Source organism: Martes martes, assembly GCF_963455335.1.
Source record: "Martes martes genome assembly, chromosome: 13".
Classification (NCBI taxonomy): domain Eukaryota; kingdom Metazoa; phylum Chordata; class Mammalia; order Carnivora; family Mustelidae; genus Martes; species Martes martes.
In genome coordinates this window covers 69098745-69110265 of record NC_137901.1, presented here as the reverse complement: position 1 = coordinate 69110265, position 11521 = coordinate 69098745, and the positions used below count along the sequence as shown (strand labels likewise).

The following is an 11521-nucleotide window of genomic DNA, read 5'->3' as shown; positions in this document are numbered from 1 at the left end:
CTGTTGGTAGCTTCTTCTGGAGCCCTAGGAGTTTACCCCATAGGGGCCTTCCTCTAAGCTAAAGCTGCTCCCTGCAGCCCAAGGACCATCCCCCTCTTTGGCTGCTACAGCACCACCATCCATTACTTCTGTCTCCAGCCCCTGCTAAGGGCTGCCTGGATGTTCATTTTAATTACCTCCACTTGGGAAGAATGCTGAGGTGGGAGATTTGCAGTGACCAAAACCAGCTGTGGGGAAGCCAGCATACCCACCTTTCCTACAGCTTCAACCTGAATGATTCCTAGTGATGACAGAACGCAGGGGCAGCAGTTACCCACCACTCAGTTGCCCCCTCCCAGTTACAGGGCCAGGGTTAATGATGGACAGCCAGCACTTGCCACACAGGTGTGGACAAGGTAACCAAAAACCAGCCACCTTAGAGGAGTGTCCTGACACCCCATGAAAACTTGGCAATACAGAGTTTTTGTGTTTTTTTGTTTGTTTTTTATTTATATAAGTCAAATGCAGAGCAATCTCCTGCACTGTATATGCAGGTATCAGAATGAGGTATATAAAACATGTACACAGAGAAAATGCTTTTATAGAAAAGTAGAAACCAGTAATGTACTGTTCTTCTCTTCAGCATCACTAACACTAAGGGACCCATGAGGCCTAGGTCCCCTCAGCAAACCACTCCCAGAAATAGTCTGCTGAAGAGAATGGGCCCTACTGACCCCCCCTCTCCATGTGGGGCAGTGGAAGGGCTTTGGGAAGGAAGCACTGGATAGGGAGCACTGCTAAGGCCTCCAAGTGTGACATCAGGGCTTGGAGGCCCTGCTGAGCCATTGGCTTAGGGCAGCACAGTGCTATGGAGAAATGTTACTCTCCTCTTGGCCATGCCAGTAGCTTGCTCTATGACCTTGAGCATTACTTTCCCCCATGGGCCCCTGTGTCCAAAGACTTGAGGAACCCTAAGGTCCCTTCCAATGATTCTGATTGTTTTACAAGTTAGGGGTTGTGACCCTAGCTCTACTACCCCAGAGGAGTGCACTGGCCTGGAGGCCACTGAACCACCTGCAAACTCTGAGCTTAATTTCTGAGTTAAGAAGCAGAAGCAGCTCACAAGGCCTCACAGTGTAATTCCCATAGGTTAGTTAGCTGTTGTCTTACCCCTGAAAAATGAAGAGGTCATTATCCACCCTGAACAGAAACTGTCTAGGGTACCCCAGGTCCCCCTCAGGTCATGTGGCCTAAAGCAGCCGCGGATCCTTTTCTACCCTCTTCCCAAGTGGAATGTTCAATGTGATTCTGAATCCAATCCCTTTTTGAAATAGAAAGAGTCCCTGGGCCCAGGGCCAGCCCACGGTTATCAAGGCACATCACCACCAGCAAGCTGGAGCATCCCCAGGAGCCCCCAGCCTAGATCCCATTCTCAACCCACAGTTTTGACTTCTGTATGAACTCATTTCTGGTTCTCGGAGGTCAGTTGGGAGTTCCATCCCAACTGTTTTAAAAACTAAATATATTTTTTAAATACTGCCTCTTGACCCACTTGACCTGAACTATGGATAACAGTATGTGCCACTCAGAGCCCACAGAGAACAAATGGAAGGGCGGAGACTGAGGCCATCTTAGATAATAAAGCACAGAGGAGCCTGGGGGAGCTCCTTGTCTGTCCCTGGTTCAGTTCCAGGGCACAGGCAATGTTTGGAAGCCCTTGTCAGCAGCACTGCTGTGTGGGCTGCTGCTGTCTCCATCCATAGGCAAAATCCTGCTCCAAGGGATGGAGGAGGAGCACTGGTAAGACCCTGCCCAGCCTCGCCCTCCTCAGCACAACACCTGCATCTGTTTTAGAATTTAAAAAAAAAAAAAAAAAAAAAGGTCGAGGGTCGGTTTTAACCACAACAGAAAGTGTAGCTCCTCCTGTAGGAGGGTAGGCTGTCCTGTACCAGTATCTGCCTGGGCTCCTGCCCATTATTGGCGGCTCAGGCCCCAGGAGTGCCCGCCTGACCCATGAGGGGAGCGCTGCCCTCCTGAAGGTCCACTGGAGTCTGGTTGGTGTGGACCACAATAGTCTTCTCATCCACGATCTCACAGGTAGGGTTGGTGAAAGCAGACAAGGGCAGGGTAATTCGCTGCATCTCCCTCTCACACACCTGCTGGTCATGCTGCTCTTTCAGGTCCTTCCCCCTGGCAGGAAAAGAAGGAAGCATTCAGGCTGTGCCTCCCGCGTGGCTTTGCTCATTAAATAACATTGCTGCACCCAGGAAGAGGCAAGGGCTAAGCATAGTCAGAGCAAATCGGTGGCTGATGTATGAGATTTCCATTCTGCCAGACTGCCTTAACAAGAAGCTCCCACACCTGTGGTCTCTGCTTCCTCATCTGTAAAACTGGTGTATAGTAGCATGAACCTCACACAGCTGCAGACAGGCTCAGTGAAGACAGTGTAGAGGAGAGAGACTGAAAGCAAGATATGGTTTTGTTCTTTCGGCCAGGGGCTCCAAGAGACACAGAGAACCATCTCAGTGAACCATCTCAGTCCTAACCCATAAAGTTGTGCAGAAAACTGACCTATTCCAAGACAGCTATCTTATTCTAAAGTTCAAGGAAGATGTGAGCACTGGCTGGAAACAAGGACTGTCCCCAGCCCATGCAGGGGGCAAAAGGGACTAAAGGCTGTTCAGGTCAAATAGGAGACAACGAAACAGTGACTGTCAGATCCCTCCATGTTCACACACCTTTGAATTCTCATGGTGCTCAGTGACCCAATCAGACCATGACATCGCCCATTTTATTCAAATGGGAGTGCTCACTCCATGCTAAGAACTTTGTGTACATTATCTCACTTAATTCTTGGCTGAACCCCAGCAATTAGGTCTTATCATTCATTTTAGAGATGAAGAAATAGCTCAGAGAAGTGAAGGAACTCTCCAATAACCCAATGGGCTCAAACCCAAGTCCGTTGGACTCCAGCTGATACTCAGTACTGATCAGGGTCATCCCAAAGAAATGATGGCACAGGGACTCAAACCTAGTCTTCTGGCTGCACACGTAGGGCCCTTCTCACTGGCCTGGACCATGCCTGTTGCAGGCCAAAGAGTTTGATGAGTGCCTAGCACACTACACACCAGAACCAATACTCAGGACCCAAATCAGCATACTCTGAAGTCACAACTAGACACATGGGCTCAACTGTCAGAGGAAATCTTCCTAGAAGGAGCCCACCCCAAAGAGGCTTTGAAACAGGCAGCTGATGAATGACATGGTGAAATAACACAGGCCTACTTCAGACCTCAGGGAGAGCAGATGGATTACACATCCATCATATGAGGTACAATGACAAGTTTCTAGAGACTGACGGATATTGAGAAAACGCCAGGACCTGGAGGGGGTGGAGTCTGCACAGGTGCCTCAGAACTATCTGTAAATCAACCAATTCTATTGCATTCTAGTACCAGCTCAGCCTTGGCTGAGTGATGCTTAGCCTTGCTGAGCCTTGGTTTCCTCATCTGTGATATGGGACAATATCTGTCTCAAAATAAGATAATGAATGTGAATGCATTCTGAAAACAGCAGAACTTCTGTAAAATGCACAGAGGAGGTTATTATGATTTGCCCTGAATATGACTTGACTCACCAAGCCATGTTATCTTAATCTGTTTCCCAAGGAAACTCCTACTGACCAGCCAAGGCAATTATTGTTTATGTGACCTCAGCAGCTCCCCTTCTTTCTGGACCTTAATTTTATCATTTGTAAAACAAGGACGTGGGCTTAATAACCTTCAGGGCCCCTGACATGTAAGATTCCTCACATGAGATGTGCTCTGAATGCCTATTTTTCATTGTAAGGTCACAGAAGGCAAATTTGTGAGCTCACCTCCCTGAGTCACCCTGGGTGACTGAGTTTCTGCATATGCAAGCCTGAGGCACTTACCCCATCCTTATCATTAGCCTCTGTACTGGATACCACCAACTCCTGCAGCAAAATAACTCCCAGAGCACCCCAAAAGGAAATGGAGGGACATGGGAAGATGGCTCTCTGGCCCAAGTGTATCCCCACTCAGCCTAAGATTCACTTTGCCCTCTACTCATCAATTACAGCTGCCACCACAGAAGGAAACACCTCCTTCCATAATAAAACAAAAATCCAGATTCTTCAAGTAAGGAAAAACTTGGAAGGTCTAGATTTAATTTTATTAAGGGAACCCCAAGCCAGTAGAAGGCCAAAAGGCAATTAACAAAAGCAGAAGAGTATGCAAGTATCCTTTGCCAAGGCCTGAATTTCAGAATCTAAGGGGCTGGAGGAAGAAGGAAAGTGAGAACTCATACATCCTGAATACCCAGTAAGGCGCCAGGAAATGACTTTCCCATTATCCAAGACGAAAAGAGCTACCTAGGCACCTACCGGATGCCACGTACTTTACATATGTACCACTTCCATACCAATTTTGCAAGATAATATTATCCACATTTTATAGATAAAGAAACTCAGGCTTTGGAGTTGTCCTGCTTTCCTCAGCTGCCTCCTTTACTAAGCACCTGGCTTGGTAAAGCACCTGGCTGTGGCCAGCTGTTGATAATGGTCAGGCTGCATCATAAGTCTTTAGGGGACAATATATCAATTCATATTAATGGAGCAGAACAGGACTAGAAGAACAGCTAAGGGTAAAGGAAGGAGGTATTCATCTGGATTCATCTGGATTATAGTCTCATCCATTTAGAAGCCTCAAAACACACCCAACCCCACGGGCCTCCTGTTAATGGTGCTTAGGAGTCTGGAGATGCAGAGGCTGTCCCTAGCTCCATTCGAGATCCAAGAGAGACTACCAGGCCTGCTGTATTGACCATCAAGCAGCTCAGTTCCTTCCTACTGCCTGGGTGGGGGAGAGGGGGTGGGCAGCCAGGCTGTTGTCCGGCAGCCAAGAAGGAACAAAAGGCTTATTCACTGACTCAGCTCCTCTCCTAAAGGGGTGGAGTAGTGTTGACTTACAGTTTTTCCCTTGCCTTTTTATCAGAAAATAAACGCTCCCTCCGGATAGCACAGACACCGCTCTTGGGGCAGGGACAGGGAGCTGCAGACTGGCTGGCTGAACCCTGTAGCCTAGACAACCATGACAAACACCCTACAGGCTGAGCCTTCACCCACCCCCACCTGTGGCCCTACTCCTGAGAGGAAGCCTGGTTCCTGCTTGCCCTTCCCAGCCAGGGGAAAGCTCCATCCCATTAGCCTCCTGGTCCTTTGCAGAATTCAAGAGTTACAGTAATTCTATCCATGACTACAACAGAGCCATGATCAGGAGCTGGGCTGGCCAGAGTCAGCTGGTGTGAATGCAGCTGCTGCCTGCCTCTGACTCCTCTTTGGGGTGATGGAAACACCCCAGACTTCCTTCATGCAACATAGGTGTCTTCCAATTATTCTTTCACTATTTTCCCAGTTGGAAGTAGTGCTGTGCCATACTGCTGCTCAGGAAAAGTTCCTCAAGTTAGCTAAATCTATGCACACAAACCCTATGCCCAACTACACTGTCTAATTTCATCCTCACAACAAACCTATATGGTATCTATTAGGATCCCTGTTTCAGAGATGGGAAGGCAGATGCAAAGAGGTTAAATCATTTATTTAAGCAAATAGCAGAGCTGGGATTTGAACCAAGTACTGTCTGTAGCCACCAGCAGGTAATATTGTCTTTTTAGGAAACATTAGAACTCAGAGGATCATCACATCTGACCTCCTGCCTTTACACTTTACAGATGAGGAAACTGTGAGGAAACCAGAGAAGGTAAATTACTTGTCCAGTGTCGCACCCAGAATTGGCAGCAGTTCCAAAACTACATCCTGGTTCTTTTGACTTCTAGACCCAGCTATTTTTTCAAAGTTTCCATTTTTCCTACTGTCCTTTGCAATTTCAAAGCAAATTTGCATGATGCTGCTGAGCCTTGCTGGGTTTTGGGGAGATCGTGATAATCCTTGGGCACATCTTACTGGCTATGTAGCTTAGACATGGCACTTAACTCTTCTAGGTCTCAGCAGCTTATTGTAAAACGGTGTAAAAAGTGAGGCTTGTGGGGTACCTGGGTGGCTCAGAGGGTTGAGCCTCTGCCTTTAGCTCAGGTCATGGTCTCAGGGTCCTGGGATCGAGACCCGCATTGGGCTCTGCTTGGCGGGGAGCCTGCTTCCCCCTCTCTCTCTGCCTGCCTCTCTACCTACTTGTGGTCTCTCTCTGTGTGTTAAATAAATAAAAATCTTAAAAAAAAAAAAAAGTGAGCCTTGTAAGTATGGTCATGAGGCTTGAGCTAGATCACCAGGGAAGAACATTCAGTAAGGTCCTATTTATTTAGAAAGCCTGCAATAAATCCTGGCCGCTCTTATGATTATCTAACCTGACTGGTGTTCTGCTTATATTTAATACTTATGATAATCTTGGGTGGGTGGGTATGGGTGTATGGAGGGGGATATATCCCCATTCAACAATCAAGAAACTGAAGTGCAGAGGAACAGCAGAACCTACACTCAACAGCTCTTTCCAGGACACACTGTTCTCTGACTTTGGAGAGAGATGGGACCTGAGAGCTTGCTCTAGCCCACATGTGGTTTCCTGTTACAGTCTGTTCTCAGAGCACTTTTGCTGAGGAAAGGGGTGGTCTGGTGGTTAGTGACAGGGAGTCTGGTGACTTGGTGCCTTGCCCTGAGTTTACAGGACAGTAAATTCTAGGCCTCGGGGCAGTCCTGTGACAGCCTAGAGAGCAAATTTAGAAGAAAAAAGGCCTGGATTCCTTATTGGGCATGAGAGCTGAGCTCAGAATGAAGAACATTTAGTCAGTTCAAGCACCTGGAAACTGTCACAAGATTGGAGAAGAGCCAACTGCTATCCAATGGCTGAGGAAGGAGGAAATATTTCAAGGGCTCAACTCAGCCAACAAATTTGGGTCTGATTATGAACTGTAGGCCAGGGCTACCACATCATTTCCTCTAACTCGCTGAAATGAACAACCAGGTGTCCCCGGACCTGCCATGTTAACCATTCCACTGAGGGCAATAGCCTCGGAACAGAAGTCAGGAGAGCCTCTTAGGTCAATACTTGATTCTCTCTGAACCCCTGCTTCCTGAATCATAGAAAACCAGAGAAGGAACAAGGGCTCAGAGAGTGCTAGTACAGGACTCACATTTTACAGAAAAGAAAAACAGCTATCACTTACAGACCACTTACTATGTGCTACACGTTGAGCTAAGCTCTGCAGTAGGAAACAGAAGCAACTTGTCCAAAATCACACAGATAGTTTGTGGCAAGACTTAAGACTTGGCTCCACCAGACGCTAGGTGTGTGACCTCAAGCAAGGTACATAACCTCTCTTGTCTGTTTCCTAATGTGTAAACTGGGGATAATAACAGCATTTGCCTCATAAGGGTGATTGTAAGAACTGAGTTAAGGCATGCAAATTGCTTGAAGCAGGGTCTGGCATATGGCAAATGTTCACTTTTGCCACTACTGTTGTTGTTGTTATCGTCAGCCAACACTTCCCCTTCTTCATCTGTAAAATGAGGAGGGTAACTACACAGTCTCTAAGGACACGCTAGGTTTATTTAATGCTGGGTGACCCACCAGGGCTGTGAGCTCAGCCATAGCCCTTACCACTGGAAAATGCAGGCTACCATGTCACTTCCCTTTCAGAAAGCCTTCTCAGACCACAGAAGAGAAATATCACAAGCACTCAGGGCTAGAAGTCAAACCTGATATTGCCCAGACTGGCAAATAATTTTCCTAATGCTGTAAAAATGAATGCAACTCTGACTTATCACCATACACCCACTATGGACTTTGAGAGACTTTTCCATAGTATATTTCAGAGAGCCTCTAAAAATGAGCATTTCTCCTCCTGTTATCCCAGCCATAGGTCAGGTCCCTGAGTTTCCCAGGAACCTCTCTGGCTTTCTCATATGTGGTGATGAATAGCAAACAGGTTCATTTTTCCTCCTGTTCTGAAGGAGATCCCACTGCTTAGGGTCCAGGATATTCAAGCCCCAACCGCAAAAGGAGTGTCTAGGAACCTTTTCTAGTAGGATTTTATTTTATTTTTATGTATTTTTTAAAACGGGGAGGGGTGGAAGGAATCTTAACAGGCTCCACACTCAGTGCGATGGAGCCCAACATACAGCTCAATCTCACAACCCTGAGATCATGACCTGGGCTGAAATCAAGTTGGATGCTTAACCAACTGAGACGTCCAGGTGCCCCTCTTGTAGAATTTTGTCACTCACAGAAATAAAGAAATCAACCTCTGGGACCCTACAATGAGTGTAGGGTCTGCAGCACCACTCACTTCATACCAGGCATTTGAGTTAGACAGTAGAGAATCTGGTATCAAAAGAGCTGGGTTTGAATCTTGGTTCTGCCACTCCCAGGCACTGCAACCGTGAGCAAGTCAGTTCACCTCTCTGATGAAAGCTTTCTCATCTGTAAAATGGGAAACCAGAGCTCCTACCTGACAAGGCTTTTGGGTGAGGAGTAGAGGCACCAAAGGAAAAGATTTGTCCAAGGTCACCTGCTAAAGACTAGAACCAAGTCTGTACATCTTAAGCTAGTTTTCCTCTTTCAAACTTCACTTCCTTTTGGGGCATGTATGCCACAAAGAAGGCGGATTCAGCTTTATTCACCTTCTTCCCCTCCTCTCAGAGAGCCCAAAAGAGAAGCTACTGACCTCTTGTAGGTATAGCCCAAGACGATGCCAGCTCCGATGGCGATGATGATCACCATCATGGTAATGCCCAGCACATAGCCTGCCAAGGAGAGGGCACAAGGTCCCATTAGCCGCACCCCGGACGATCAGAAAATATTTCTTGATGATTGGCACAAGGAGGGGTTGGGACAATCATACCGAGGGTTCCCAGGTCTTTTTTCTCCTTGGAGTTCACCCGCACCCGCTGGCTGATCCCAATCACTGGCTGCACGGCTGCTGCCTCACTCCGGGCAGGCAGGGCGTTGGCAGGAGCGAACACCTGCACCTCCTCTCCGCTTGGCACTTCAGACGCCTCCTCAGTTTCTGTTGTGGAGGTTGGAGGGGACACGAAAGTGGTCTCTGGAGGTGAAGTGTAAAATATGTCTCATTAGAGTGGCCTGAGTGAATTTCACAGCTGAAACTGGCCTGGAGTGTTGGGGGAGGTAAGGGGAAGGGAGTTCACCTTAGGATGCCTACCCACACTGAAATTCATCCTTGCCCCAGGGGCAAGACCAGGTCTGAGGGGGCCACACTACAGTTGGGACAAGGCAAATGTGAGAGGAAGGACTAAGAAAGAGCCTCTCTTAATCTTTTATCTGTTCAAATCCTTGCCATCTTTGAAGGCCCGCCTCAGTTTGCCGTCTTCTCAAAGGGGTCTCCCTCTGCACTAGGAAACAATCCATGAATCCACATTGTTTACCAATCCCTATGTTATATGCGTTACACGTCCCATTTAATCTAATTTCTGAGAACGGTCTAGCCACCTCAGGAGCAACTAGCCTTCGCTCTGGAATCTAAGAAACTTCAGATTCAAATCTGGACCCTGCCATTTCCTTCCATATGTCGCTGAACTTCTCTGAGGCTCAGATCTCCCCAAACACCTTCTTTCCAGGGGCGCTGCGAGTAGAGTGCCTAACCCACAGCAGACGCTCCACAAACGACCACCACACACTGAGGGACTCGCTAAGGGTGTGGGGCCGGGAGTTAAGCCCCGTGAGCTCCCGGAGGCTGCGCACCAAGGAGAGATCGCGCGGCCAAGAGGTGGGGCCTCGCCTCCCACGGTTGTTTACAAGGCGTTCGCGGAGGATGAGCTCACTGCGAGAGGCGGCAGCGGCCAATGGGCTTTAGGCCCTGAGGCCTGGAGACAGCCCTGGCCAATCGGACGGCGCGGGGGCGGGGCGGGGCCGGCCGGCGACGCGCGGACGCACGTGCGCGGCGGGTGTAACGGCCGCTCCCAGGCCTCCCTGGGCGTGGGGGTTTCGGGGGTCCCGAAGTCCTCGGAGTCCGGGCGGGTACCTGGGCAGCGCAGGTCCTCGCAAGGCCGCTTCTCGGGAGCGCCGGCGTTGCCGCTGACGTAGCACCAGGGCCCTCGCGGGTCCTGGTCCGGGTTCCGGCAGTAGCTATGGTTGCCGGCGTCTGGGAGGGGAGAGAAGGCGCCATGAGACGGGGCCAGGACCCAGACCGCGCCCGCCGCCCGCCCGCCACCCCCGGCGGACACTCACCCCACTCGGGGCCAGACGCCAGGCCGCTCTGCGCCTGCAGCCAGTTGAGGCAGCGCAGGCCCGGTGCTGGGGAGGGCTGGTCCGCCCGGTACAGGTGCCCGTTGTCCCAGAAGCAGTCTGTGAGGAAGAGGAGCCCCACCGGACACTGAGTGACCGGCAGTGGAGCCGGGCCTACCCCGCCTGGGCGACCCCGGGCCCGGCTAGGCCTCCCTGACCTCATGTGGAAAACCCCTGCTGCCTTAATTGATGGGTTGTTGTGAGTCCCGAAAAAGAAAAAGAAGGAAGAGAAAGCGCGTCTAAAGCGCCTCTCTGGTGCTCGGCCCTCACTCAGCGGTCAGAGCATGTTAGCTTTGCTTTGCTTTTTGTAAGCCGGAAAGCACTGCACAAGTGCAAGGGGTTGTTATTCTGGAACTTGTGGCCACTTTGGAGGAGTGTGTAGGAGAGGCCTGGGTTCGAGTACCTTTCTGGAGATGTTGGGAGTTTTGAGTCGGTGGGTGGCCGGACCTGAAATTCATCCCTGTGTTGTAATTCCACGTTACATAAACTGGGGTATTCCTTTCCCGGATATGGCCACACTGGCACTAGCAACACTCCCTCCCAAGAGAATTCTACAAAAGCCTTGATTCAGTCAGGCAAAAGAGAGCCTCAAACTGGAGGGAACCTACCTCATCGCTGCTTGGATGTGACTCCAAACTCCCACTCCCCTCAGCAGGAGAGCATGGGGAAGGAGGGCCTGTGCCCTAACCGTACCATGCAAAGCCCCTGAAAAGAGCAGGACTTAGGGAGTAGGGGAGATGAATCCCAAACTCCATGCATTCATGAGCCACAGGCAAGGAGAAGGACAGAGAAAGTGGCTACTTGCCTTTGTTCTTAATGGCAAATATGGAGCTGCAACCCCTGACAGGGAAAGGAGGAAAAAGAAGAGGAAAAAAGGGGAGGGGGGGTGGAGAAGCCTTCTTGGAACAAGAGAAGCCAGCTAAAAGCTTTATTTCCAATGATCTTCCTGTCTAGCCTGGCCATGCTTGGGAAACAGCTTTATCGTTTCTACTTCATTAAGTTGCTGCAGGAAGGAAAGATTGTAATCTCACCTCCAGATCCATAGGCTTCTGCTAGGAGCATGTTGCTGATGAGGAATGTTTGCACCCAGGCCAAGAGCATCCTCACCTCCTTCATCTTGCGGGTGATTGACCAACCAGTGTCCAACCGGGGTCCCCTTGGCGTCGGCTCTGCCTCCCAGTCCCAGCCTTGCAGTCAGACCTGCCCTTGTTATGCTCTTCTGGTAAACAGCCTCTCTTTAGAACTGGGAGCTTCCCAGCTAGCTTGCT

At 49.6% G+C, this 11521-nt stretch overlaps 1 protein-coding gene across 2 annotated transcripts; it reads right to left on the bottom strand.

Moving 5' to 3' along the window:
- Nucleotides 1-490: 490 nt before the first annotated feature.
- Nucleotides 491-11498, bottom strand: PIK3IP1 (phosphoinositide-3-kinase interacting protein 1). 2 transcript variants are annotated; one of them, XM_080822044.1, is made up of 6 exons: nucleotides 11285-11498; nucleotides 10197-10313; nucleotides 9991-10110; nucleotides 8854-9054; nucleotides 8677-8755; nucleotides 491-2169 (listed from the first exon to the last, which is right to left on the bottom strand). In XM_080822044.1, the coding sequence occupies exons 1-6, from the start codon at nucleotides 11367-11369 to the stop codon at nucleotides 1965-1967; spliced, it is 807 nt and encodes a 268-aa protein (XP_080678170.1). In that variant the 5' UTR covers nucleotides 11370-11498; the 3' UTR covers nucleotides 491-1964. The 2 variants fall into 2 exon arrangements, with proteins under 2 accessions (XP_080678170.1, XP_080678171.1); XM_080822045.1 differs by lacking the exon at nucleotides 10197-10313.
- Nucleotides 11499-11521: the final 23 nt, after the last annotated feature.

What these genes read in the sequence shown, in the direction of transcription:
- PIK3IP1 (XM_080822044.1), bottom strand. Translation starts at nt 11,369, where the DNA reads ATGAAGGAGGTGAGGATGCTCTTGGCCTGGGTGCAAACATTCCTCATC. An exon ending in GGCGTCTGGCCCCGAGTGGG is followed by an intron (nt 10,111 to 10,196) that starts GTGAGTGTCCGC and finishes CTCCCCTCCCAG; the next exon opens with ACGCCGGCAACCATAGCTAC. An exon ending in AAAAGACCTGGGAACCCTCG is followed by an intron (nt 8,756 to 8,853) that starts GTATGATTGTCC and finishes TCTCCTTGGCAG; the next exon opens with GCTATGTGCTGGGCATTACC.